Source organism: Raphanus sativus, chromosome 7 (assembly GCF_000801105.2).
Source record: "Raphanus sativus cultivar WK10039 chromosome 7, ASM80110v3, whole genome shotgun sequence".
NCBI classification, from domain to species: Eukaryota; Viridiplantae; Streptophyta; class Magnoliopsida; order Brassicales; family Brassicaceae; genus Raphanus; species Raphanus sativus.
The window spans coordinates 5,206,988-5,233,629 of NC_079517.1; the positions used below are offsets into that span (position 1 = coordinate 5,206,988).

At 40.2% G+C, this 26,642-nt stretch overlaps 6 protein-coding genes across 6 annotated transcripts; 4 read left to right on the plus strand and 2 right to left on the minus strand.

The window, feature by feature from the left end:
• The first annotated feature begins 400 nt into the window (after positions 1–400).
• LOC108818400 (protein IQ-DOMAIN 24) lies at positions 401–2,209 on the plus strand. The gene is made up of 2 exons (XM_018591365.2): positions 401–871; positions 1,293–2,209. Exons 1-2 carry the CDS (start codon positions 500–502, stop codon positions 1,971–1,973), a joined length of 1,053 nt encoding a protein of 350 aa, XP_018446867.1. The 5' UTR covers positions 401–499; the 3' UTR covers positions 1,974–2,209.
• Positions 2,210–2,876: 667 nt separating this feature from the next.
• On the minus strand, positions 2,877–4,021 carry LOC108818402 (RHOMBOID-like protein 3). Its single transcript, XM_056990921.1, has 3 exons — positions 3,672–4,021; positions 3,192–3,325; positions 2,877–3,073 (listed from the first exon to the last, which is right to left on the minus strand). The coding sequence occupies exons 1-3, from the start codon at positions 4,019–4,021 to the stop codon at positions 2,877–2,879; spliced, it is 681 nt and encodes a 226-aa protein (XP_056846901.1).
• Positions 4,022–4,950: 929 nt separating this feature from the next.
• On the minus strand, positions 4,951–6,601 carry LOC108817810 (RHOMBOID-like protein 3). The gene is made up of 5 exons (XM_018590611.2): positions 6,192–6,601; positions 5,953–6,116; positions 5,707–5,870; positions 5,358–5,608; positions 4,951–5,277 (listed from the first exon to the last, which is right to left on the minus strand). Exons 1-5 carry the CDS (start codon positions 6,542–6,544, stop codon positions 5,163–5,165), a joined length of 1,047 nt encoding a protein of 348 aa, XP_018446113.1. The 5' UTR covers positions 6,545–6,601; the 3' UTR covers positions 4,951–5,162.
• A 246-nt stretch (positions 6,602–6,847) lies between these two features.
• LOC108817809 (E3 ubiquitin-protein ligase XBAT33) lies at positions 6,848–9,651 on the plus strand. Its single transcript, XM_018590610.2, has 10 exons — positions 6,848–7,212; positions 7,297–7,356; positions 7,551–7,622; positions 7,725–7,894; positions 7,982–8,142; positions 8,241–8,299; positions 8,376–8,422; positions 8,518–8,661; positions 8,732–8,820; positions 8,894–9,651. The coding sequence occupies exons 1-10, from the start codon at positions 7,036–7,038 to the stop codon at positions 9,469–9,471; spliced, it is 1,557 nt and encodes a 518-aa protein (XP_018446112.1). The 5' UTR covers positions 6,848–7,035; the 3' UTR covers positions 9,472–9,651.
• A 2,304-nt stretch (positions 9,652–11,955) lies between these two features.
• LOC108814943 (leucine-rich repeat receptor protein kinase EMS1) lies at positions 11,956–16,062 on the plus strand. Its single transcript, XM_018587600.2, has one exon. The coding sequence runs from the start codon at positions 12,122–12,124 to the stop codon at positions 15,917–15,919; it is 3,798 nt and encodes a 1,265-aa protein (XP_018443102.1). The 5' UTR covers positions 11,956–12,121; the 3' UTR covers positions 15,920–16,062.
• Positions 16,063–20,731: 4,669 nt separating this feature from the next.
• LOC108817958 (protein MEI2-like 4) lies at positions 20,732–26,221 on the plus strand. The gene is made up of 14 exons (XM_018590791.2): positions 20,732–20,988; positions 21,573–21,648; positions 21,816–22,038; positions 22,186–22,568; positions 22,683–22,841; positions 22,959–23,075; positions 23,165–23,310; positions 23,458–23,540; positions 23,633–24,034; positions 24,349–25,009; positions 25,131–25,215; positions 25,309–25,377; positions 25,456–25,635; positions 25,765–26,221. The coding sequence occupies exons 2-14, from the start codon at positions 21,589–21,591 to the stop codon at positions 25,900–25,902; spliced, it is 2,706 nt and encodes a 901-aa protein (XP_018446293.1). The 5' UTR covers positions 20,732–20,988; positions 21,573–21,588; the 3' UTR covers positions 25,903–26,221.
• The last annotated feature ends 421 nt before the right edge of the window (positions 26,222–26,642 follow it).

Here is a 26,642-nt window from a genome sequence, read left to right on the forward strand (position 1 = left end):
GCCAATGGTCATGCTCACGGGTTCGAACCTCGTGGAGGGGAACTACCTCTTCCCTGTCACCAAAAAATGCGGTACTGGGTGTTGGGCCTTGTCCTCTTAGCCCAGGTTAAGCCCTCCCGGGTGAAGTGGACCGCTGCCTGACCGGACCCAGAGGAATGATCTGCGTAAACAGGGAACCTCTGGATTATCAAAAAAAAGAAAAAAACGAATGATTAAATCTGGTTGGTTTGAATCAAACCAGAGATTTGGTCTGGACTGGACCGGAGCCATAAGAGCTTTTGACTTTCAGTTTGACGCTTGGTCAACATATTTGCCTCCACAATGGTTCGTGTACCCAACGCGTATTAAATTCGGCGCGTGGAAGTTTAACTCTATATATCGCATTACACGCTCGCTGTACTTTCACCACTCCCACTTGTCTCTGCTTCTTTTCTCTCTTTAATACTTTTAAAACAAATTTAGCAAAACCATCTGTGATTTTCCGAGGATGAAGTAAACTATGGGTTTCTTCGGACGACTGTTCGGTAGTAAGAAGAAGCAGGAGAGGTCATCACCGACGAATAACAACAGACGAAGGTGGAGCTTCACCACCAGATCCTCAAATCCCGCGTCGTCTTCTCATCCAAGCAAGAGACGTTCAAGTGAAGGAATCTTGGAGGCTAACCAGCATGCAATAGCCGTCGCAGCTGCCACTGCTGCTGTAGCCGAAGCGGCACTAGCAGCTGCTCACGCGGCGGCGGAGGTCGTGAGGCTTACCGGAAGAGGAAGTGGTAGAACCTCGTCGGTAACTCAAACCAATCGGAATAACCGTCGGTGGAGTCAGGAGTATGCAGCGGCGATAAAGATTCAATCAGCTTTCCGTGGCTACTTGGTTAGTTTAACCTTCCCTTTTTAATTAATTAACCTTAAAAATTAAAATTCGAAAATATAAATCTTTTATTAAGTATGCAATAGCTGTCTGATATTGATATAAATAAATAAATAAAAAAACTGAAAATCATAAAGGTTAATCTCAATTTGTATTTTTGTAATGGTCCCGGACAAGTACACTGAAAAGAGACAAATGTTGAGTATATGAAACTTGTTAGAAGTCGTTACAATTATCTACCGACACTATGTTATCTGGTACGATAGATACGCATAGTTTAAAGACACTCTACCATCTAGAAGAAATGGAAGTAGTTGAGGAACTAAATGTAGATTTAATATTCGTTTGTAGTTTTGAGTTAGGTATGTAGATTTTAGGTGTGTAACCATCTGATAAAAACATTTTTTATTTATTTTTATTTTAGGCGAGGAGGGCGTTGAGAGCATTGAAAGCGTTAGTGAAGCTCCAAGCATTAGTTAAAGGGCATATAGTGAGGAAACAAACAGCTGATATGCTGCGTCGGATGCAAACGCTGGTCAGACTCCAAGCTCGAGCTCGAGCATCGCGTTCTTCTCACGTTTCAGAGTCACTCTCAGAGGCTGAATACATCAAGCTCATTGCAATGGACCATCAGTACCATAACAATCGTTCTCAGATGGGTTCGAGTCGTTGGAACGCACCGCTGTACAACGAAGACAATGACAAGATCCTAGAAGTAGACACATGGAAACCTCACTTCCCTTCCTACCATAAGGAGTCGCCAAGGAAAAGAGGATCTCTCATGGCCCCGACAAGTGTGGATAACAGTCCACAAGTAAGGTCTAGACCAGGAAGCAGCAGCGGTGGCGGTTCAAGGAGAAGAACGCCGTTCACACCGACGAGAAGCGAGTACGAGTACTATTCTGGGTATCACCCTAACTACATGGCTAACACCGAGTCTTACAGAGCAAAAGTCCGGTCACAAAGTGCACCAAGACAGAGACTTCAAGAGTTCTCTTCAGAGAGTGGATACAAGAGGTCAGCGCAGGGACAGTACTACTACTACACAGCGGCCGCAGAGCGATCGTTTGATCAGCGTTCGGATTATGGAGGGGTTTCTTTCTGATCAGTTAGGTCGAAACCAAAGTGAGTTCTTCATTTCCCAATGCTGATCCTGTTTTTTTTTTAATATAGTTGAAAGGATTTTTTTAAAAAAGTGAGTGGAATGTGTAAAGTAGAGTTCGAGATACAAGTGCAGACAGTGATCAATCAATGTTCTGTATTTTGTCTTTTGACTGGATCCTACGGTACAGATCTCGTACCAACAGGTCCACATTTGTCTGATAAAAAAAAGTTCAATAATTTGTAGTGATGTCGAGTCACAACGTGGAAATCACAACTTAAGAGTTGACTGATATAAACAATTATGTTAAAACAATTTATTTTTTATCCCGGTAAAAGAATAGTCACACACACAGAAACAATCCTCCTGAATAAGGCATCAAACACTATCACAACTCCATCCTGAAGTGGGAATACAGCGCAGGTAACGGCACCAGTGGCAGTGATCATTCCCATCTTCTCCTTTGAATAGCAACACCAACGCCACCACAAACCTGCAAAAATAAAAATAAAAAAACAATCTCATAATTATTTAACAATTAAGTGACAAAAGTGATTAATTCATGGGCAATGCAAACTGTACCCGACGATCAATAGAGCCAGAGACAGGAGCCACAATATATACTGGTAAGGTTTGTATTTGGATGTGAGACGTCTTCCTTGTGGCATTTGTTCTCTTCTTGCTAACCACTTGATCTGTGGACGAGCCAGGAGAAGGAAACCGAGGAGAAACCCCGTTAGAAATCCACCGAGGTGAGCAAAGTTATCAACGTAAGGTAGAATCCCAGTGCCCAGGTTTATCACAATGACAAACAAAAGCGTCAAGAATGCTGCAATCTTTACTTGTCCACACCAACAAAAAAAAGGAAAGGGTCAAGAAATTGAAATCACAAAGTCTTCATTGTACCTAGAGAGGCACATGTAGTATTGAGAGATAAACCTTGTTAGAGTAGATAGTCCAGTTGGTGAGAAGTTCTGAGAGCATTGAGCCAAGAAGGCCAAAAAGGGCACCAGAAGCTCCAACTGAGATACCGATTCTGATAAACAGTGAGGAGAGTATGCTTCCTCCCATTCCTGATATTAAGTATATCATTCCAATCTTAACTGCAAACTCAGAGGTAAATCATTTCAATTAACTACACTTGACAATCATTTTAGAATTAATCAAAGTAAAAAAAGGAAAATGGCATACTGAAACCAAATTGCTGCTCAAGGCGAGTACCGATGAATACAATGCTTAGCATATTAGTAGCAAGATGAATAACACCAGCATGTAACCATATACATGTCAGGAGCCGCCAAGCTTGATGCTTCTCCACAACTCTATACCAGTCCAGTGATCCTAACTTCTCCAATCTACCAAAAATCATAAATGAATGAATGTCAACGCACATTTCAGATGATTAAGTATACATGGTGTCTTTTAGCATGTGAAAATGGAGCAGTGGAACATGACTCCAATTGTAAAAGAAAAAAAACGATTTTTTAAAATACAGAAATTATATATTAGAATCTAAAATTTACATTTTTAGTTATATATCTAAATTAGAGTTTCTTGGAACAAAAAAAAAATCTATATTTAGAGTTTATAATTTTAAAATAACAGGTAAATTTATTAGAGCTATTAACTTTTACAACTATATCATTACTTTGAACAGAATCTACAAAATAGTTTGAGAGGGTACTGATTAATGAAACTTACGTTAGAGAAGACGGACCGAAGAGAGGATTGTTCCGGAGATGCTCGAAGGAGAATCTCCCGAGGAACCTGGCGACACAGTGCTGGTTGGGATCATGCGATTCCGAATTCTTAGGGCAATTGTTGACGAACATTGTAACGAAGAAGACTATCACGTTAGCCACAACGAACATCGGAATCAGCCACGACCTCCACTGCGGCGACAACTCGTCATCTTCTCCAAATTCAGAGTATACCAACGGTACCACCGGCCTAGGCGGCTGTCCTGATATGTCCTGGTCACCGCCTCTGCTTCCGATCCCTCGATGATGCTTCGTCCGCATTTGGTTCTCCATATCACCTCCTTCGCTCATTACTGATCACTCTGTAGTTGTGTTTGGGGTTTTGCGATGATAAGGCGGGAAGAAAGGGTTGTGAGAGCAGGTGAGAAAGTGGGTTTATATTAACCAGTGATCTAGTTATGCGTGTAGCATGCTGTTTGACATAAGTATTAAACTAGATCAGGTTGTAATAAAACGTGGGTTGATTAGGACAAGTGAAAGTGGACGTCAACGAAGCATAATGGGAAAGTCAGGTTATGTTTCCGGCGTTCCATCTGCATCTTCCTTGCCTTTCTTTTTGAAATAATATGGAAATATTTCTAGTTGATGTTTTTTTGTGTGTTATTTTCCACTATTCATGAATCATGATTGATCTTAGGAGAATATATCTGCACTGTAACTGTATTGAAGAGTGATACAAGGGAAACCATTCATCAAAACCATTAAAACTTTCATGGTATTTTTAAAATTTGAAAACAGTGTTTTCTGCACAAGACTTTATTTTTCTAAGTGTTAAAATATTTATTGAACATTTGAAATGATCTCGTTTCATCTGAGTGACCGTCATTCAAACAAAGAACTGTCGAGACTTAGAAAAGGAAAAAGACAGAACTACAAGGTTATTTAAGGAATGTTCCAGTCTATGCAGGTTTTCATACAAAAAAAATTAACACTCTTACGGCATATTCCGATTGGACAGGTTGTCCGGAGATCCACATCAGGCTACTACGTGTACCTATGACTATGAGAAAAATATTGTATTTTGGTCTTCAAAGCGCCATCCAATGAGCGGAGTACAAAGGAGTCACAAATACAATCGTTGAAACTTGTTGGATCCGCAATTTGCTAGAACATACGGTACAGATCTCGTACCAACAGGACACGTCAATGGATAGGAGTCAACATTTGTATGATAAATAACTTCAAATTATTCGTAGTGATGTCAAGTCAAGACGTGGGAATCACACAACTTAGAGCTATGAGTTGATTGATATAATCTTTTTTCTACTAAACAAATTCTTTTTCTTTTCTTCTCGTTTTCTGCGGTAAAGAGATAGTAGGCACACACACAAAAGCAATCAAACAATCTCCTGAACTACTACTAGCAAAGGAGATCATAAAAGTACCTATATAATAATGTATATATGCATTTACAAACATGTTTGCTTACATATCAGACGTCATCACAACTCCATCTTGAGGTGGGAATACAACGCAGGTAGCGACACCATCGGCAGTGATCATTCCCGTCTTCTCCTTTGAATAGCAGCACAAGCGCTATCACGAACCTGCCAAGAAACCCCACAAAAACAATCGCCTCGTTAAGTACATTGAAGTGACATGGATTCTTGGGCAATGCAAATCGTACCCGGCGATCAACAGAGCGAGAGACAAGAGCCACAATATGTACTGGTAAGGCTTGTACTTGGACGTCAGACGTCTGCCTTGTGGCATATTTTCTCTTGCTAACCACTTGAACTGGGGACGAGCCAGGAGAAGGAAACCGAGGAGAAACCCCGTTAGAAATCCACCGACGTGAGCAAAGTTATCAACGTGAGGTAGAATCCCGATGGCTAGGTTTATCGCAATGACAAACAAAAGCGTCAAAAGTGCCGCAATCTTTACTTGTCCACACACACACACACACAAACACAAAAAAGGGTCATTAACACACAAGAGGCACATTGCTAATATGTTATTTGCATTGAGAGATGAACCTTGTTAGAGTAGATAGTCCAGTTGGTGAGAAGTTCGGAAAGCATTGAGCCAAGAAGTCCAAAAAGAGCACCAGACGCTCCAACAGAGATACTGTTTTTGATAAACAGAGAAGACAAGATGCTTCCTCCCATTCCAGACATTAAGTATATAACTCCAATCCTAACTGCAAAGTTTTCAAGATACCATCAATAAAATTACAGAACTTAACGACTGACTACACTTGACAATCATTTAATCAATCATACCGAAGCCAAATTGCTGCTCAAGGCGTATACCAATGAACACAAGGCTTAACATATTAGCAGCAAGATGAATAACACCGGCGTGTAACCATATACAAGTCAAGAGACGCCAAGCTTCATGCTTCTCCACAACTTTATCCCACTCAAGTGATCCTAACTTCTCCAATCTAACCCAAAAAAAAAAATCACAAATTAATCACAACAAACAAATTAAACGAATCTTTAGAACCACAGTAACGCACGTGCGAGAAGAGGGACCGAAGAGAGGATTGTTACGGAGAGGCTCGAAGGAGAGTCTCCCGAGGAAAGTAGCGACACAGTGGCGGTTAGGACCGTGGGAATGCGCGGGACAGTTGTTTACAAACATCGTAGCGACGAAGACCATCACGTTAGAGACGACGAACATCGGAACAAGCCACGACGTCCACTGCGACGAAGAAGCGACGTCATCGCCGGTTAAATCAGAGTAGACCAACGGCGCGGGCCTAGGCGGGGGACCGAGTCCGGTCCGATCAACGCCTTTGCTTCCGATCCCTCGGTGATGCTTCGCCGACATTCGGTTCTCCAGATCACCACCATCTCCTATGGCTGCCATCACTGCTCTCTCTCTCTCTCTCTCTCTCTGTAATTTAATTATTGTTTTTTTTTTCCTTTAGTGATCGAAGGCGCGGTAAAATAAAACGTATTTGAGAGTCGGTGAGAAAGTGGGTTTCTAATAACCAATTGTATAACTACACGTGTTATGTGACGTATTTATATATATGCAGAATTAAAAACCGCCACGTGGAGCGAGTGGGACAAGTGAAAGTGGAAGTGGACGAAGGAGATTGAGGGGCAAAATAGGAAAGTCACGTTGAGTTTTCAGAGTTTCATCTTCCTTTTGTCTTTCTTTTTTTTTTGTCTCCATACGGACAAAAACTAGAGAGAGATCGCGTGCTGTTTGAGTATCACATCTAATCAAGGATTCTTTACTCTCTCTATCTCTGTGCAGCTTTCCACGACGGTTGACCTAATTAATCGTCACATCATCCAATTGAATTAGAGAGGGAAAGAGAGAGAGAGAAAAGATTTAGAGAGAGAAGGAAGATGGGAAACTCGTTTGGGTGTTCGGCGTCAGGGGAGAGATTAGTATCAGCGGCGAGAGATGGTGATTACGTGGAAGCGAAGATGCTGCTAGATTGCAATCCTTGCCTCGCCAAGTACTCTACCTTCGGTGGTCTCAATTCTCCTTTGCATTTCGCCGCCGCTAAAGCCCACAACGAGGTCTCTCCTTTTTACTTTCCTTTCCCTCCCAATTAACTGTTCATAAATCTTTTTTTTTTGAATCTCTTTGTTCCATCGTTATAGATCGTGGGGTTGTTGCTGGAGAAAGGAGCTGATGTGAACTCCAGAAACTATTGCGGCCAGGTATATTCCCCAGATTCTAATGTTGCAAGTCTTTAGCTCTCTCTGTATGTAAAGGATCAAAGTTCGTTACTTTCGATTTGGGGATTTGTATTTACTAGTAACTACTTTTGTGAAACTAAAGTTTGAGTTAGTTTATAGTAATTAAAAAAAAAAACATTCGACTTCGTTTTGTGTTAAAATGAATCTTGTTTCAGACGGCATTGATGCAAGCATGTAGATACGGACACTGGGAAGTTGTGCAAACTCTTCTTCTCTTTCGTTGCAATGTGAGTTCTTGTCTCATCTCTCTCTCTCTCTCTCTCTCTCTCTCTCAATCAAAAACTATCTTCTTCTTTCTCTTTTTAACATCTTTTGTCTTTTGTCGAAAGGTTACAAGAGCTGATTATTTAGCTGGAAGAACGGCGCTTCATTTCGCTGCTGTCAACGGTCACGCCAGGTGTATTAGACTCGTTTTGGCTGACTTTGTACCCAGTGAGCAACTTAACCCTCTTCCTGACTCTGGTGTCTTGGTCACACCTAGAAACAAATCCGACCAAAGGTTCTCTCTTTTCGGAAACCATCTTCTGTTCTGTGTGTGTTTGTAAGGGTTTTGATTTGAGTTTCTGACCTAACTTTTTTTGTGCAGCGCATTGTCTAAATTTGTGAATAAGGCGGCTGACGGTGGAATCACAGCTCTTCACATGGCTGCCTTAAACGGATTGTTTGACTGCGTGCAGCTTTTACTTGATCTTGAAGCCAATGTTTCCGCTGTCACTTTTCATTATGGAACATCAATGGATATGATTGGTATCACCTCTCCACTCCCCCAAGATGAACCTAAAACATTATTTTAAAAATTCTGCTCTCAAGAAGCTGATCTCGGTCTTACTTATATCGGTTTTCAGGAGCAGGAAGCACGCCTTTGCACTATGCCGCTTGTGGTGGGAATCTTAAATGTTGTCAGGTAACAAACAAACACTACTAAAAGTTTTTTCTCTTGGTTCTTGATACAGACATTTTTGAGACTCTCCATTTTATAGATTCTCCTTGCAAGAGGGGCAAGAAAGATGACATTGAACTGCAATGGGTAAAAGTTATTTTCCTCCACAGTTCCTCTTTCAAACACAACAGACTTGTAAACTGTCCTTTTCTTAAAAAAAATTAAAAAAAAAATGATTGTAGGTGGCTACCAATTGACATAGCAAGGATGTGGAGTCGTCATTGGTTAGAACCTTTGCTTTCACCAAGTTCTGATGTCGTCATTCCACTCTTCCCTCGTTCCAACTACTTATCTTTGCCTCTTTTAAGTATACTCAACATCGCTAGGTATAACACCAAACCTCTTTTAAGTATACTCAATATGACTCTGATTACTTTAATTCCTTTTCCTTTGCAGAGAGTTCGGGTTGCAGGCAGCAACCATCACAGATGAGGTTGATATCTGTGCCGTTTGCCTGGAGAGAACGTGCACTGTTGCTGCTGAAGGTTTGGTCTAAATCCTCTGTCACGACTCTATTTAAGGATCTTTATTATTTTATTCTTTTTGGTGTGTGTTCAGGTTGTGAGCATCAGCTATGTGTGAGATGCGCGTTATATCTTTGCTCCTCGAGCAATGTCCCTTCGGTGACAGTTGATCCTCCCGGTTCAATTCCTTGTCCTCTTTGCAGACACGGAATAGTCTCCTTTAAACGTCTCCCAAGCTCCCTGACCAGAGAACTGAAGTTGCCTATGTCGCTTGGTTTCTGTGCGCCGTGTATGCTCCACACTGGAGGAGACGCAAGAGATCAATCCTCACCGACCACAGAACAGCAACAGCGTAGTAGTAGCAAGACTCGAGCGGCCTCGGTTTCGTCTGATATGTTCTGTCCGGTGACGTGTAGTCCGTTCCCTTCAGTCAACATCCCAATGTGCACCTGCAGCGATGGAACATGTCCAAACTTTGAGACGCATGGAGCAGAGAGAGATAGCGAAGAACACGACGACGACGAGTCTTCTCCTCCTCCACGGGCAACGAATGAGCAGGAGAAGGTAGATGAAGGGCAGAGACTTGGGAAAACAACAACTTGCTCGAGTATGTTTTGGGGAAGAAGAAGCTGTAGCAGAGAGAACCAATGCAACTCAGAGATCAATGCCTGATCACAAACATTTCTATGTACAGCGAGTGAGAGAGGGGATTGATGTATACCTTGTTTATTTCTTTTTAATTGAGATGAGAGCCTTTCTTATATTTGTTTCTACTTTTGAAGAGGGTTCAGATATAAATTATGGTGGAAGATTTGTAATTATCATCATAATGATGGAGTCATTTGCAAAATCTTTGTACTTTCTTAGTGTGATGGATGTCTTTGTTTGTACCATGTGTTGAAACATTGCGACTTTCTTATGATTTTCAACTCAATACAAGTCGAAACAAATCTAAAGTAATAATGATTTCAAAAGTTAATGTTTTCTCTATAGGCTCTTTTGGTTCTATGAGAAAAATACTGACAACACAAGTCCACGTCATTTTCTTCCACAGCTTTTTGCTGTGTTAATACAGTATTGAAATTTAATTATTTACTGGACTGAAAAGAAAAAAAGAAGAAGAATCAAATGAAGTTATCAGTCAATTAATTGGACCTGAAGTAGTTTGGTTCAGTGATACGCCAATTCCAAAAACATTCCCATTTTCGGCTTTGCTACATCCAAATTCCAATAACCTTTCATGTGCCTAGCTCGTCTGCATCAATTTAAAATATCAATTGCATTTTCTGTCTAAGTTTTTCTTGAAAGTTAATATCATGGCTTTGTTCAAAAAACAAAAAAAAAGTTGATATCATGGCATGAGCCATCTATTGTATGGTACCAGCTGTTTTTTTCCTGACCGTATGATTATGACCTGTGTACGTTTAAAGTTTGTAACTGTGTTTAACATGTTAAATCACTACTAGAGATCCTTGATCTTCCAGAAACCTCTTGATCTTCCAAAAGCGAACCTTCACGCCGATAGAGACCCTTCTCAAGGCGATCGTCGAAGCTCGAGAATGGACAACATCCCAAATCCCCCAACCTACTTCATCTCACCCTCCTCGCATCAACCAGGATCCTCCTCCAAACCCATTTCGACCTTGCATGTTCACAGATGCTGCTTGGAACTCATCCACAAAATGCGCAGGACTGGCTTGGATCATTGATGATACGAGATCATCCTCCACCTACTCAACGACCTCCACCTTCGTGGCGTCGCCTCTCATTGCAGAAACTTTGGCGTTGCGAGACGCCATGATCTCTGCGCTTCAGCATGGATTAACGCTCTCCTGATCCTATCGGACTCTCAGATTCTCGTCAATCTGTTGAATACCAAAGGACAGCTTCTTGAAATCGCAGTTCTCCTTGCCGACATCCAACTACTATCTACCAAGTTTAATTCTGTTGTTTTTCAGTTTATCCTAGATCGCTCAATGATAGAGCTGACCGTGAAGCCAAACAGGCTCTCTCTCGGTTAAACTCTCAATTTATTTCGGTTTAATCAGTGAAAAAAAAGGCTGGTTTCGCAAAAAAAAAAAAATCACTACTAGTGTTTTAGGTTTTTAGTTATGTATTAAAGAAAAGCTTATAAAAGACACCATAAGCTTTAGGTTTGTTAAAGGTTCCTAACAATTTACAGTGTACATGATTAAATCAAGTACTCTTTATAAATTTTTTTAAAAATGGATATCATGTGTTAATTATAGAAGAAGGAAACAGATCCCTAAGGACCATCCTTAAGGGAAAAGCTTGTAACATTCCCAAAAAGGAAAGAAGTCATGTGGGGGAACTCTGTTTTTTTTTTTGAGCAAGGGGAACTCTGTTCTTCTACCTTTTTTATAGCTTGCTTGGAAACTTATACAGGGGACCAGACCATGAGCTAGTTTTTTTTTTCTTAATTAACCCCTCTTCACAGTTATTTTACCTTCAAAGATCGGAAACTAAAACATGAAAATAATTAAAAAAAAACATGCGAAATAAGTGGGTTTGTTTTGACTGTTATATGTTGACTGAACCGTTTTGTTTTGTTATCTAATGAAAGTAACCGAAAGACCAAAAGTGCATATTCAAAATTATTAACTCAGTGCAACAATTCCCAAAAGAAAATTATTAACTGTATATATAACTGAACTTAATGCAACACTTCTCAAGGATCAAAAAGTATTAACTGCATATATATAATTGAACTTGAGATATTTATCACACCACATAGCTGGGTGGGTTAGTTAAAAGCCTCATCAGAGATCACATTAATGAAAAACAACACCAGCTCTAGACAAAAACACAGGAAAGCCATTAAATGTTTGAGATTTACAATCTCACCCCACACTTTTTAAAAATATTCGTAGACCAAACCCGTCAGCTTTATCATGGTACTACAGTGGTTATGATTTCTGAAGATTCTAGCCGTACTCTATTGACCCATCCATCATGCCTTCCATCTCCATCATCATCAAAAACCCCTCTTTTTATTCATATACTCACGCAAATAAGCATGGGAGAGAACTATCAAAAAAATAAAAATAAAAAAGAGATTAAAAATTTGCCATACGAACTTTAAAAACAATGGTCTAGGTCACGTGAGTTTCGTGCATTACTAGTCTCCTTTCTTTAATCTCTCTCTTCTTCTCCTTCATCTTTCTCGCGCCTAAAAGCTTCTCTCTCTTTAATGGCGTTTTGATTAATCTTCCTCACTCTTCTTAAAAAAACTGGATCTTTCTCTCTAAAGGTAGCTCCTTTTAAGTCTCTTGGGGCTTCCCTTCTCTCCCAGTCTTTAACCATGGCGTTTCTCAGAGCTTTCTCGTTCCTCCTGTTTCTCTTCTTCTCCGTTTCTTCAGCCGTTGAAGACTCAACCTCAGAAAGGGACTCTCTTTTGTCCTTCAAAGCCTCCCTGGAGAACTCTCTTCTCTCTTCATGGAACCGTTCGTCTCCCCTCTGCAGCTGGGTCGGCGTAACTTGCCGTTTCGGGAAAGTAGACTCTCTCTCCTTACCCTCCATGTCTCTAAAAGGAAAGCTCCCTCCTTTCCTCTTCTCCTCCCTCCCCTCTCTCTCCGACCTCGACCTCTCCGACAACTCCCTCTCCGGCGAGATTCCGGCCTCAATCTCGAACCTCAACCGCCTGAGATCCCTCCGGCTCAACCTCAACTCTCTCTCCGGCGTCATCCCTCCTCAGCTCGGGAACCTGAAACGCCTCCACACACTCGACCTCTCAGGTAACTCCCTCACCGGCCACCTCGGCGAGCTGGACCTCCCTCGCCTTCTCTACCTCGACCTCAGCGACAACCGCCTCTCCGGCCCTCTCCCTCCTTCCTTCTTCCTCGGCTTCCCGTCCCTCTCTTCCCTAGACGTCTCCAACAACTCCCTCTCCGGCGTTATCCCTCCGGAGATCTGGAAACTGAGCAACCTCTCCGACCTCTACATGGGGACCAACAAACTCTCCGGCCTTCTCCCGCCGGAGATCGGCGACCTCTCGCTCCTCAAGAACTTCATCGCTCCGTCTTGCTTCTTCAGAGGACCGTTGCCTGACGAGGTGTCGAAGCTGAAAAGCTTAGCGAAGCTCGACCTTTCTTACAACCCACTCAAGTGCTCCATCCCCAAATCTATCGGAGAGTTAAAAAGCCTCAGCATGTTGAACCTCGTCTCAACCGAGCTTAACGGTTTGATCCCTCCGGAGATAGGCGAGTGTAAGAACCTCAAGACGCTGATGCTTTCATTCAACGATCTCTCCGGGTCTTTACCTTTGGAGCTCTCAGAGATTCCTCTGCTGTCCTTCTCTGCTGAGAAGAACCGTCTCTCTGGTCCGTTGCCTTCTTGGATCGGCCAGTGGAAGGAGCTGGAGTCGCTTCTTCTCTCTAGCAACCGGTTTTCAGGAACCATCCCTCGCGAGGTTCAGGACTGTCCGATGTTGAAGCATCTTAGTCTCGCTAGCAACTTGCTAACCGGTACCATTCCTAGGGAGCTTTGCGGTTCGGGTGCGTTGGAGGATATTGATCTCTCTGTGAACTCCCTTTCCGGAGGCATCGATGAGGTCTTCGTTGGATGTACCAATCTTCAACAGCTGGCTCTTACCAATAATTACATCAACGGTTCGATACCTGAGTATCTCTCCAACCTTCCTTTGATGGCGCTTGACTTGGACTCCAACAACTTCACCGGAGAGATCCCCGTGAGTCTCTGGAACTCGAGGAGCCTGATGGAGTTCTCAGCTTCTTACAACCGTCTAGGAGGGTTTCTCCCAGCAGAGATCGGCAATGCGGTGTCGTTGAAGCGTCTTGTCCTCAGTGATAATCAGCTCAGAGGTGATATCCCAAGAGAGGTTGGGAAGCTGACTTCTCTATCGTTCCTGAATCTGAACTCGAACAAGCTTCAAGGGAAGATACCTACCGAGCTCGGAGACTGTACTTCTCTGACTACATTGGACCTTGGCAAAAACAATCTCCAAGGAGAGATTCCAGACAGGATCACCGCTCTTGCTCAGCTTCAATGCCTTGTTCTCTCTCACAACAATCTCTCCGGTTCCATCCCCTCAAAGCCTTCTGTTTACTTCCACCAGACGGACATGCCTGATCTCAGCTTTCTCCAGCACCGTGGGATATTCGATCTCTCGCACAACAGACTCACCGGTCCTATACCTGAGGAGCTAGGCGACTGTGTTGTAGTGGTTGAGATTCTCCTGAGCAACAATCATCTCTCTGGACAGATCCCAGCTTCACTCTCACGTTTAACCAACCTGACGAATCTTGACCTGTCTGGAAACCACCTCACCGGCTCCATTCCTGAACAGATAGGCCACTCTCCTAAGCTGCAGGGACTCAACTTGGCGAGTAATCACCTCACTGGACGTATACCGAAGAGCTTTGGGCTTTTGGGTAGCTTGGTGAAGCTAAACCTGACCAAGAATAAGCTTGATGGTTCTCTTCCTGCTTCTCTTGGGAACTTGAAAGAGCTGACGCACATGGACTTGAGTTTCAACAAGCTGAGTGGCGAGCTTCCTTCAGAACTGTCTAGAATGCTCAACCTAGTAGGCATCTATATCCAGCAGAATAGGTTCTCAGGTCCTGTGGAGAGTCTGTTCGGCAGCTCGCTGGCGTGGAAAGTTGAGACGGTGAACTTCAGCGTTAACTTCTTCACGGGAAGCTTGCCGAGTTCATTAGGGAACTTGTCGTACTTGACTAACTTGGATCTGCACAAGAATCGCTTCACAGGAGGGATACCTTCGGAACTTGGGAGTCTCATGCAGCTGGAGTTTCTTGACATGTCTGAGAACAACATCTCTGGAGATATACCAACTCAGATCTGCGGATTGACCAGTATAAGGTTCTTGAATTTAGCAGAGAACGGTTTACAAGGAGAGGTACCGAGCGAGGGTGTTTGCCAGGATCCTTCCAAGTCATTGTTCTCTGGAAACAAAGAGTTGTGTGGGAGAGTGGTTGGATCAGATTGCAAGAGTGATGATGAGAAGACTCTACTTAGTGCTTGGGGACTTTCAGGGATAGTGATTGGGAGCATGGTCATTGTCTTTGCTTCTGTTTTCTCTCTGCGGAGATATGTTATGAGGAGGAGAGTGAAGCAGAGAGATGATGATCCAGAGGGGATGGAGGAAAGCAGTTTAAAAGGGTTCGTTGATCAGAACCTCTTTTTCTTAAGCGGAAGCAGATCAAGAGAGCCGTTAAGCATCAACGTGGCAATGTTCGAGCAGCCACTTCTCAAGGTGAGTTTAGCAGACATTGTGGCGGGAACTGATCGTTTCTGTAAGAAGAACATCATAGGAGACGGCGGGTTCGGGACGGTTTACAAAGCCTGTTTACCGGGCGGGAAGACAGTAGCGGTCAAGAAGCTGAGCGATGCCAAAACTCAGGGGAACAGAGAGTTCATGGCGGAGATGGAGACTCTAGGGAAAGTGAAGCATCCTAATCTGGTGTCTTTGATTGGATACTGCTCTTTCAGCGAGGAGAAGCTTCTTGTGTATGAGTACATGGTCAACGGAAGCTTAGACCATTGGTTAAGGAACCAAACGGGGATCCTAGAGGTGTTAGACTGGTCCAAACGCCTCAAGATCGCTGTTGGAGCTGCGAGAGGATTAGCTTTCCTGCATCACGGTTTCATCCCTCACATCATACACAGAGACATCAAAGCGAGCAACATTCTTCTGGACGGTGAGTTTGAGCCGAAGGTTGCGGATTTCGGGTTGGCCAGACTGATCAGCGCGTGCGAGACGCATGTGAGTACCATCATAGCGGGAACGTTCGGGTATATTCCACCAGAGTATGGACAGAGCGCACGAGCGACGACCAAGGGAGATGTGTACAGCTTTGGAGTGATCTTGCTTGAGTTGGTGACGGGGAAAGAGCCGACTGGTCCTGACTTTAAAGAGAGCGAAGGAGGGAACTTGGTTGGTTGGGTTGTTCAGAAGATTAACAAAGGGAAAGCTGTGGATGTTTTGGATCCTCTGGTGGTAACAGTGGCTTTCAAACAGTGTATGCTTCGTGTGCTTCAGATTGCTGTTCACTGTATTGCTGCAACGCCTGCTAATCGACCGACGATGCTAGATGTCTTGAAGTCTCTCAAGGAGATATAGACTTAATGTTTTCTTGTCATATAAGTAACTACATCCATGTGTGGATGGATGATGCTAATGTAACCCTTGTTAAGTTTATAAATCATCGATCTGACAGAAGTGCCCCTCTGCGTTCTATATATATGGGAGACAAATTAAGAAAATCATATTATATGAGAAAATGAGAAGAAAACAAAAGTTGGAATGTAGCTGTTTGATGTCAAGTCAATATCGCGAAACACAGTTTGGTCAGTAAGTTGTAATAAAAACAGAGGAGAGATCTTTTAACCCAAACTTAGGCTCTTATAATTAAAAGGCCCTAATTAAAGTCACTCACACTTGTCTTATTATCTAGCTGTGCCTGTGAGTAGGCCCTACCTGTGAGTACATCTATCTTATTAAAGTAGAAGTACTTTAAGCTTTTGTTTGGTAATAGGGATATGAGTCTTTAAAAAAAAAATTGTTTGGTAACAAAGATAGTAGAGAATTTTGTCTTTTCCTTATTTAAATGATGGATTTAAGTATTTAATGTCTTTTCCTAATTTAAATAATATATCTATCTTATTAAAGTAGAAGTACTTTAAGCTTTTGTTTGGTAATAGGGATATGAGTCTTTAAAAAAAAAATTGTTTGGTAACAAAGATAGTAGAGAATTTTGTTTTTCCTTATTTAAATGATAGATTTAAGTATTTAATGTCTTTTCCTAATTTAAATAATATATTTCTTTAATAGAATAAATCTTAACCAAAATAAATTTCTTTATAGATTTTTTGTTAACATTAAATATTTTTCAATATTTATTAATAAAAATAATAAAATAAAAATCACACATCAAAATCAATTTATATATCATATAAATAAAATATAAAATATTTTATTTATAAATTGTTAGTATAACACTTTTATAATATAAATCCAATTAGTTATAAATATTAGATTTTTATATGATACACTGTAATATAATAGACGATTAAAATCACATAATATAATTATTTAAAGTAATAAATAAAATTTTTGTTTTAAAATGTTATACTAACAATTATCTAATACATATTAATTTACACGTATATATATATAGATATTATCATTAGAACAAAGAAAAAAATTGAAGTGAAAGCAAATATTTATACGGCCACAGGTCAAACTATAGAAATAAACAACAATGGGGTAAGATTTTTTTTAACAAATTTATTTTAATTTCAAATATGTTTATATATTTTATTTATTTATAAATTATTTTATTTTTATTAATAATGCTAAGATTTTGGAATTGGAAAAAGTTATGACATATCTCTATATTATTTTAATCAGGAATTTAAAATTTATATCAAAATATTTTTTTAACTTTTAATTTTTATTATAACTACAAATGCTAATTTTCAATCTAAATTTATGTTTAAATATTACAAATATATCATTTATAAATAAAAAACTAAAAATATAAAATAAATACCCGCCCGGTTGGGCGGGTTAAGATCTAGTACATATTTACAGAAGTAGCTAAAAGCTTACGCCAAAATATTCTCTCTCTCTAGTGTGATACGAAGATCATCTTCACGGAAAGTTCTCTTTATCAAATCCCAGGAAAGTTATGTAAGAGGAAAACAGCTTAACAACCAAGAAAACTCGAACCAGGTATTAGCATAAATAAGCTAAGAATCTCAATCTACAGAATATATATACATTTTCTCAGGAGAGTAGAAAGAACTAGACAAGAAAGTAATTAAGAAAAAAAGGAGTACCTTGGGGGAACACTTTGTCAACAACTTCCAAAGCACGAGTTAAGTTCCATCCATAATATCACAAAAAACTCATTTTGTAAAATAATGAACATCCACTCATGGCCTCATGGGGAAGCATTTGACAAGGGACAGGACATGCATATATGCAAGCGGCTCCATTCCAAGCTGAGTTGCTGTACAAGAATTTCAAGGTTGCGAAGAACAAACTGAAGACTCGAACAAAGGACACAATCATGGAGAAGTAAGGGAATGCTTCTACAGAAGATGAAACTCCAATGGAGCTTTTGCTTGGGCAGAGTGAAAGACAAGTCGAGTATCATCAGTCAATCTGCTCTTGGCCCATCGGGCAATCCTCAGCTCAAGCCCATCTCTCACAACATCAGGCCCAACGTCAAACTCACGAATCAGATAACGCCAAATGCTCCGCAACTGTCTTCTCCTCCGGACTGCAAACAAAACAAAGTCGATAGTACTCAGGCAGCTCAGCTAAAGCAAAAGCAATCCACAGCTGGACACACACAGCCTATCACTAACAGAAATCGGTTTACAGCACTCCTAGACAACGAAGACCAATGTTGAAACCCTAGCATTTCCTATCTATAAATATCTCTCTAAGTTGTAATAAAAACTTAAGCAGAAATAATAACAGAGCAAAGACTCTGTCTACTTTCATGGTATAAGAGCTCTCGGTAGCTCGATCATGGATTTAGAACCTTATCATCCTCCTTCTCGCAATATCGTAAACTCTATCACGGTTAAGCTTACTGAACAAAACTGTCTTTTGGAACGGCCTCGCTGTACGAAAGCATAGGCACATCACGGATTCACGGAGCTTGGCCTCTCCATGATGTTTGATAGCAAAACGCCCTTGAAGTATTGAGTAGAAGCCTTCTTTACGGCAGTCTTCCTCTCCAACCTACTATTCCTACATCAAGCCTACAAAATCATTAGACTCCATTTCAGAAACTATTCGAGAAACGTGTTGACTACAGCTTCTTACGTACCTTTGAGTGTGCGTGCTATCCATCTCTAGTGCAGATCTTCACCGTTGGTTGTTTCAATCGTTTGAGCCGTATCACAGCTAGTTTTACGTGCTAACGGGCTATAACACACTTAATGCCAGAGACACCATGGGTTTTTAAATCCAGACCATAGCTCCAACAAATCAAAATGTATTAAAATATTTCCGATTTAACTGGTTCTTGTTAGAAGAATAAAACTTTAGTACGAAGTTTATTTGCTGAACATAAAGGCCTAATAGGATTAGTGTTTAAGTAGAGTCATTATTATAGCATTCATTGATACCTTAAACTACTACTCTTACTTTTTTATTTTGCTTTGGATAATATGGGTTGGTTCATATCGATTTTCTCTCCACGAGTCTTTCAACTTCCAATGATAGGTTGAATAGTAAATATTCGTCGCAGTGTATACATGCATGCGTATGATTTTCATCGTGTTTTGGTGTATCATATGATATGACCCCTATCAGTGATATGACCCTTATCAGTGATACGATATCACAAGGCGTGCAAAGAAAAATTTGTTACTATGTTTACTTGTGTAGAAAATTACAAAAGTCGTCAAATAAATTTTGGGTAACTTTGTCATGTGAACAATGGAAAGATATAGTACACATTGCTACTTATGTTTACAAGCGACTCTAGTACCATAAAAATAGGCTAGTGTTGAGTGTTCTGAAAAATGAGATATTTATCTCATATATATATGTAAATAAATACATGAATAAATGTTCAAAATTCAATTTACATCTAACAACCTTTAATTAAAGATCATAGCTTCGGTAATCCTACAATTGAAGTAACATCAGATGACAGCCTAATTATCTATCATTAATAAACCACAAGATGGTCGGTTAATGATAGTTGATAGCTTGATGCTATAATCGGAACCACCGGTTTGGAATCTATATGAGGACCGGTTAGGTTAGGTTGGGTTTGATGTTAGTTTAATACCTACCGATTGCGATACATCAATCCAACGGCTTGGAATCGAAAGGTGCATGGAGAGAGTAGAGACTAGAGAGTAGAGGATTGGAGCAATCGAAGGTTTTGTGTGTGATGCTATTTTTGCTGACGTCAACCATCATATGAATGACACGTGGAGACATAGAGAAGAGCGTTAAGAATAAATGCTTTTCTTGTTAAAGAAAAAAAAATGCCTTGTCTAATCCTTCACGCCGCGTCTAGCCCATTAAACAACGTTCGCTTTCTCTATCTTTCAGCTAAGGAAACTTAAAGAGATTGATTGGCTTAACTACGTAATAATAGCTCGGCTCAGCTTCGTATACAACTGCTAAATGAAAGTTTTTAGACTAATCCACACATGTTTGGTGTTTTGTGTACACTTTTGGGTTAATTATATTTCTGTTATTAAAAAGAAAAAAGTAGAATGGTGTAACGTATATGAATTGAGAATCTTCAATAGGATTTAGGATTAGAACATTAGGTGTACTTTTTTTCTTTCAGAAGAGATCATTAGGTGTACTTTATTTCCTTATATCCGGATTTAGAGTATATATAAAAATAGAAATGAGCAAAGAAGGAGAATGCATGTATATTTAAAAAAAGATAATTACTAGGTTTGTTGATTCGGTGTATCTTACGTGTAAAACCAAAAAGAATGAGAAAAAGAAGGTGAAGACTGTAACAAGCAAAGAAAGAAAGAAAGAAAATAAAAGGAATATTTTTTAAAATATAACATATTTGTTTACATTATATAGAAAGTTATCTTCAAATGCTTATCCTCTGTTTTTTTTCAGTCTGCTGTCAATGCGTTTTTATCGTTTAACTTTTTTTTTTTGGGGCTCACGCAAAGATGTGGTACATTCAACGCTAAAACTTATCCACAGCAATTGGTGTGAAATCTAAAGTCATGATATTTTTACCATAAATGATGAAGACTTTAGATAAACACATCTTACGAGTCAATTGATTAATTAATTTCATTATTTGGAATGAAGCGGAGCCATAATTGGCCGACGTGGGATCCGTAAATGTAAAAGAAATCAGTAAAAATATTAGTTAAACATTAAAAAAAAAATCTAAAGGGGAGAGAGATATAAAGGGAGATACACAGTAACGCTAGATCCATGGCAGAAACAGCGTAGCAAAAAAAAAAAATCCTTTCTTCTCTTTCTTTTTGTCTTCTTCCCCAACCATCCATTCTTCTCTCTTCTTCTTCTTCGTCTCTCTTATTTTTCCTAATAACCGAACAACAATCTCTCTTTCTCTCTCTCTCTCTTCCCCGGAATCAAGGCTCAGGGGATCGGAGAATTATACAATTACGGTTGCTTCCGCCGCCGCCGTCTTCCTCCTGCTTGAGATAGTAAGGAGAATTCTAAACACACCGATTCACTTTTTTTTAATTTGTTTTCCTTTGGAATTGTATATATTATATTCTCTGCTGGTTATTATGATCAGATACAATTATGATTTCATTTAGCTTTCGAGGAGTCAGGGAAGCATAATTGTGTATGTTTTATCCATTGTTAATCGTTGGTTTAGGGTTTTTGTTCTCGATTTCAATTTTTTGTTTGTTTGAATTTGCTATGAAGGAGTTGGTTGCTTCTCTCTCTCTCTCTCTCTGCTTTAAATGTTAGTATTTATTATCTGCTCAATTGTGATCTTAATTGCGTTTGTAAATACCTAATTTGAGTTCCTAGAAAGCTCCCTGTGTTATATCAATGCAGTTGTATACTTGTTGATCTAGAATAATAAAAGGTCTTGGGGTCCCTTATGTTTTTTTTTTTTTTTATAATTTTCATTCCTCTAGGTGGCAAAACTATAGAGAGAGAGATAGACATGTGCAGTTTGTTTCTCTGTTTGTAAATTTTTTTTTCTTTTTTTTTTTGAAAAAAGAGAGTCTGATCTTTTTTTTTTGTCTCTCATTCTTTGGATTTTGTTGCTCAGCTCTCTCTCTTGTACAATGCCATCTGATATATCTGAACCCAGAGGTGGAGGAGGAGACATTCGCACCACTCCTGAGGTTCACTACTCTTTCATTCTCTGCTTTTTTCCTTAGAAAATTTTGTGATTCAGTCTGCAATGTTAAGCTCTTCTCCAGCTCTGATTCCTATTACATTGTGTACATCCCTGTTTTTTTTTTTTTTTTTTAATCAAGACATTTGATGTTTATTTCTTTTTAATTAGCAGAAACAGTTTGGGTTCATGAAAACCAACCCAGTGCCTGAAGGTGCCGTTGATAGATGTTCGAGTGTACCCAAGGCTTCTGAAAGTTACCAGCTGCCGTCTCAGCAATCAAGCTTGTCTGGGACGCTTCCTTCTGCTATCCCTAATGGAAGAACAGCCGAAAGTGATTCTCACTGGGAGAGCAGTCTCTTTTCCAGCTCTTTCTCTGAAATCTTTAGTAGAAAATGTAAGCTTCTGTTTCTTTTTCTCTTACAAATAGTTTTGGCTATGTTCCTTAATTCACTATTTAGCTCTCCATTCATGGTCACGAGTGATGACTTCTTTTGATTTGTTTACTTCTGTCATATGTGTTTCCAAACTGCTGATTTTGCAGTAAGGCTACCAAGAAGCGATAATGTATCCTTTATGCCCGCATACCCCGAGGAAGAACCTTCTCAGTCTTTAGAAGAGATGGAGGCGCAAACTATTGGAAACCTTCTTCCAGATGAGGACGATTTTTTCGCAGGAGTGGTTGGCCATAAGTCTCGTGCCAATGGAGGAGATGATTTGGATGATTGCGACCTATTCAGCAGTGTTGGTGGCTTGGAGCTAGATGGGGATAATGTTTTTTCGTCTGTGAGCCAAAGAGACGGCAAGAGAGGCAGCAATGTTTTCCTTGTTGGTGAGCCCCCTCGAGGAGAAGTTTCATCCAGAATACTTTTTGTTACGAATATGGATAGTATCGTTGAAGATTACGAGCTCAGGGCCCTTTTTGAGGTACGTATTTTCACCTGTCTTTCTGATTACATAATCCTACTTTATGGCACAAGATGTTGTTTCAGAAATGTTGGAGGTTTTCGCTTCTCATTGATGATATGTTTACTTGTTTAGCAATATGGAGAGGTCCGGACTCTTCATACAGCTGGCAAGAATCGTGGCTTTATCCTGGTATCATACTATGATATAAGGGCTGCTCAGAATGCTATGAGAGCACTCCACGGTAGGCTCTTAAGGGGAAGAAAGCTTGATATTCATTACCATATCCCAAAGGTCTTGTTTCATGTTCCAATCCCCCTTGTTTATGTCATTGTGGTTTCTTTCTTTGCGTTTTCGCTGTCATATTTGCGGAAAAATATCTTGCTTATTACTCCTTTCTTTCTATATCAGGAAAATTCTAAGAAAGAGAACACCAGCGAAGGAGCTCTGTTGGTTCACAATCTGGATTCTTCTGTATCCAATGAAGAGTTTTACAGAATTGTTAGTTCATACGGAGAAATCAGAGAGGTTCTCACTGGCTCTCGACTTGTACCTGCGTTGTGATACTGACTACTGTGTGACTTTCTGATTTTGATATTTATTCTTGTTTTTTGCAGGTTCGTAGAACAATGCCTGAGAATTCACAGATATACATAGAGTTCTTTGATGTTCGAGCCGCAGAGGCCGCTCTCCGAGGACTAAATGGGTTTCAGATTGCTGGGAGGCAGCTTAAACTTGCGCCATCCTTTACAGAGGGAACAAGGTGGTTACCAATAATTCTTCCTTCCTTAATATTTCTATGTGGCTCTTGGCTGCTGCAGTAACAACTTGATCTGACTTTCTGATTTGCTGTTAAATAAGAACGCCACTTGTGTTGATATGTTGATTCATAATACTCTTTCCTTTTCAGTTTTACGCCACAGTTTGGTGCAGATGATGCTGAGGGAGGTCTACCTAAAATGGCTTTTAATAATCTTACATCAGCACAGATAGGTATAATAGTGAACACGGGCTATTGTTTTTCGTTTCTGAACGATTTGGCATACTGTCAAAACTCATACCTATCCTTTAACTCTGTGTTTCAGGAAGACATTACCCAGGAATATTAGCTTCAACCTCCATTAATGGTGGATCTATGCGCGTGATGCATAATTCTGTTGGGTCACCTGTGAACTCCTTCACTGAACGTCATCAGGGTCTCGATATTCCTATTGGAATGCCACCATCGACAAGAATCATCTCCGCTAGCAAGCCTTTTGGTCTTCAGGAGTCTGGAAACCCTTTTGATAGTTCAAATACGGGGATCCAAAGCATGCCAAACCTTCATCCTCATTCTTTTCATGAGTACTTTGACAACTTTGCAAGTGGTAGTCCATATAAATCCTCTACCACATTCTCTGAAATGGTCAGTGATGGCCAGAAAGCAAACGAAGGCTTTATGATGAGCAATATTCGTGGAGTGGGCGTAGATGGGTTTAATGGAGGTGGTAAGTACATGTTTTAATTGGTTTTCTGCCTTAATACTTTGCCTAAGGTTAGGGATGGTGGGTTGCTGACGACAGTTAATTTAAGAAAAAATAGTCAATGTAGGATAATGAAGCTTCTCATTTCAGCTAGCTTAATATATTATTTGGTTTAATACTGGGGTGTGAAGAGGGGAAGTGGCCCATACGTACACTGCATATAAAAATTTGACATTCTGGATTGCTGAGAAGTTTGATATGGAAGATTGTGATGAAGTTTTTCTATATACGTACTTGTGTAAATTATGTAAGTTTTCTCATTTGTTATTTTATTGCAGTCATAGGATCACCGGCAAACCAAGGATCCCATCGTGCGAATCCCAACTTGTGGAGCAGCTCTAACCCTCAGCAACTTAACCAGTCAAATGGCATGATGTGGCCTAACTCACCATCTCGCGTCAACGGCATTACTTCGCAGCGCATCCCACCTGTTACTGCATTCTCTAGAGCATCTCCTTTGATGGTGAACATGGCCTCATCGCCTGTGCACCACCACATTGGATCTGCCCCGGTTTTAAACTCGCCTTTTTGGGATAGAAGACAGGCCTATGTAGCTGAACCTCCAGAATCTACTGGATTTCACTTTGGTTCTCACGGTAGCATGGGATTCCCTGGCTCTTCTCCCTCACATGCAATGGAAATGGCTTCTCATAAGGTTTTCTCTCATGTTGGTGGGAATCGCATGGATGCCAATTCCAGCAATGCTGCTGTATCGCGATCATCGCGACAGATGCCCCACTTCTTGTCTGGAAGGAACCCAATGCTTTCAGTGCCAGGCTCATTTGACTTGCCTAATGAACGTTACAGGAATCTCTCTCAGAGAAGAAGCGAGTTTAGCTCTAGTAATGCTGAAAAGAAACTGTTTGAGCTTGATGTTGATCGCATATTACGCGGGGAGGACAACAGAACCACATTAATGATCAAAAACATTCCTAACAAGTGAGTTAATTGCAATTCGTTTCTTGTCTAAGACAGTTAGGTCATCTTATCCTGTTTCATTTTTGATATTTTGATTCACTTTTTTCTTTCCTTTTTTTGTTTGTTTCTGTAATGGTTTTAGGTATACTTCTAAGATGCTTATAGCTGCCATTGATGAGTACTGTAAAGGAACATATGACTTCCTTTATTTGCCTATTGATTTCAAGGTATACAACCTTCTTATCTAATATAGTCGACTGCATGCCTTGTGGCCTATTATGGTATTTTCAATATAATGAACTTTTGGCCTTTCTTTGCAGAACAAATGCAATGTGGGATATGCCTTCATCAACCTCACCGAACCTGAGAACATTGTCCCGTTTTACAAGGTACATGATTGATTTTGCGACCATACCCAAACCTGTTTAGAATAAGCAGCATTCGTTACAAGTTTAAATCTCTGGCAGGCATTCAACGGTAAGAAGTGGGAAAAATTCAACAGCGAGAAGGTGGCATATCTTGCATACGGTCGGATCCAAGGAAAATCAGCTCTTATTGCTCATTTCCAGAACTCAAGTTTGATGAACGAAGACAAACGTTGCAGACCTATTCTCTTTCACACCGCCGGTCCAAATGCTGGTGATCAGGTAACAAAGACATAAGACCTATCTCTTGTTACTTAGTATAACACATACAATGCGGTTGTCCATATATACTGAGTCATTGTTGTTGTTTTTGAAGAAATGATTCATTTGTATCGATGTACGACTGTGCAGGAACCATTTCCAATGGGTACGAACATCAGGTCAAGACCAGGGAAGCATCGAACAAGTAGCATTGAGAACTACAACAGCAACTTTAGCAGCAGCTCAGAAAACCGAGAAGAGCCTCCAGATGGGACGGACTCGTTCTAACCGATGAGGCAGAGACAATTTTCATGTCATAAGCCAAACTAACCCTTTAGACGTCTTCTTCTATCAGAGAAAACCCCCAAAGGTGAAAAAACACCCCATAGCTCTGTAAATCCTTGGGTGTGGTAAATTTACCTTGAGAAAAAAAAACTCATTTTGAAGTGGAGAAAACCAATGGTTGCTTGTGACAAGTTTTTGTTGTATCATTAAACCGTCCAGAGAAATCTTGCTGGCTTTTTCTTTTTGTTTTTGAACTTTTTTTGGTTTAATTTTGTTTGGGTTGTGTCTACAAGGACCTTTCTTTGTACTTTTGCTTAGAAAATGTAGCAACAAACCTAGTACAATGTGTTCAGTTTCTTTGCCAACGTTTTTGGGACCATATAATTTTTTATATGTAAACCCTTGAGGGCTAAGTTTTTGGCAAATGCTTTCTTATTCTTGGTTGCTAGTGCTACTGCCTGCTCTTATCATCTGACACAGTCGATTTGGTATCTGAATACCCGAACCAAACTGGTTATCTAAATGGAAGGGCTTCAAAAAAGTTCGCACATCATCTCATTTGGATATATCTTGGCCCATTAAAACGTAAACTAGACGACCCATCGCTCATTGTAAAAGCAGAAACAATTGGGTTTTGTCTGCAATCAATTGAGTTTAAAAAAATAAGAAAAAACAATACAAGTAAAGTATGTTATAGTTTGAAAAGGTTACCTCTTATGCTTTGTAATTATGCTTTTGAAAAA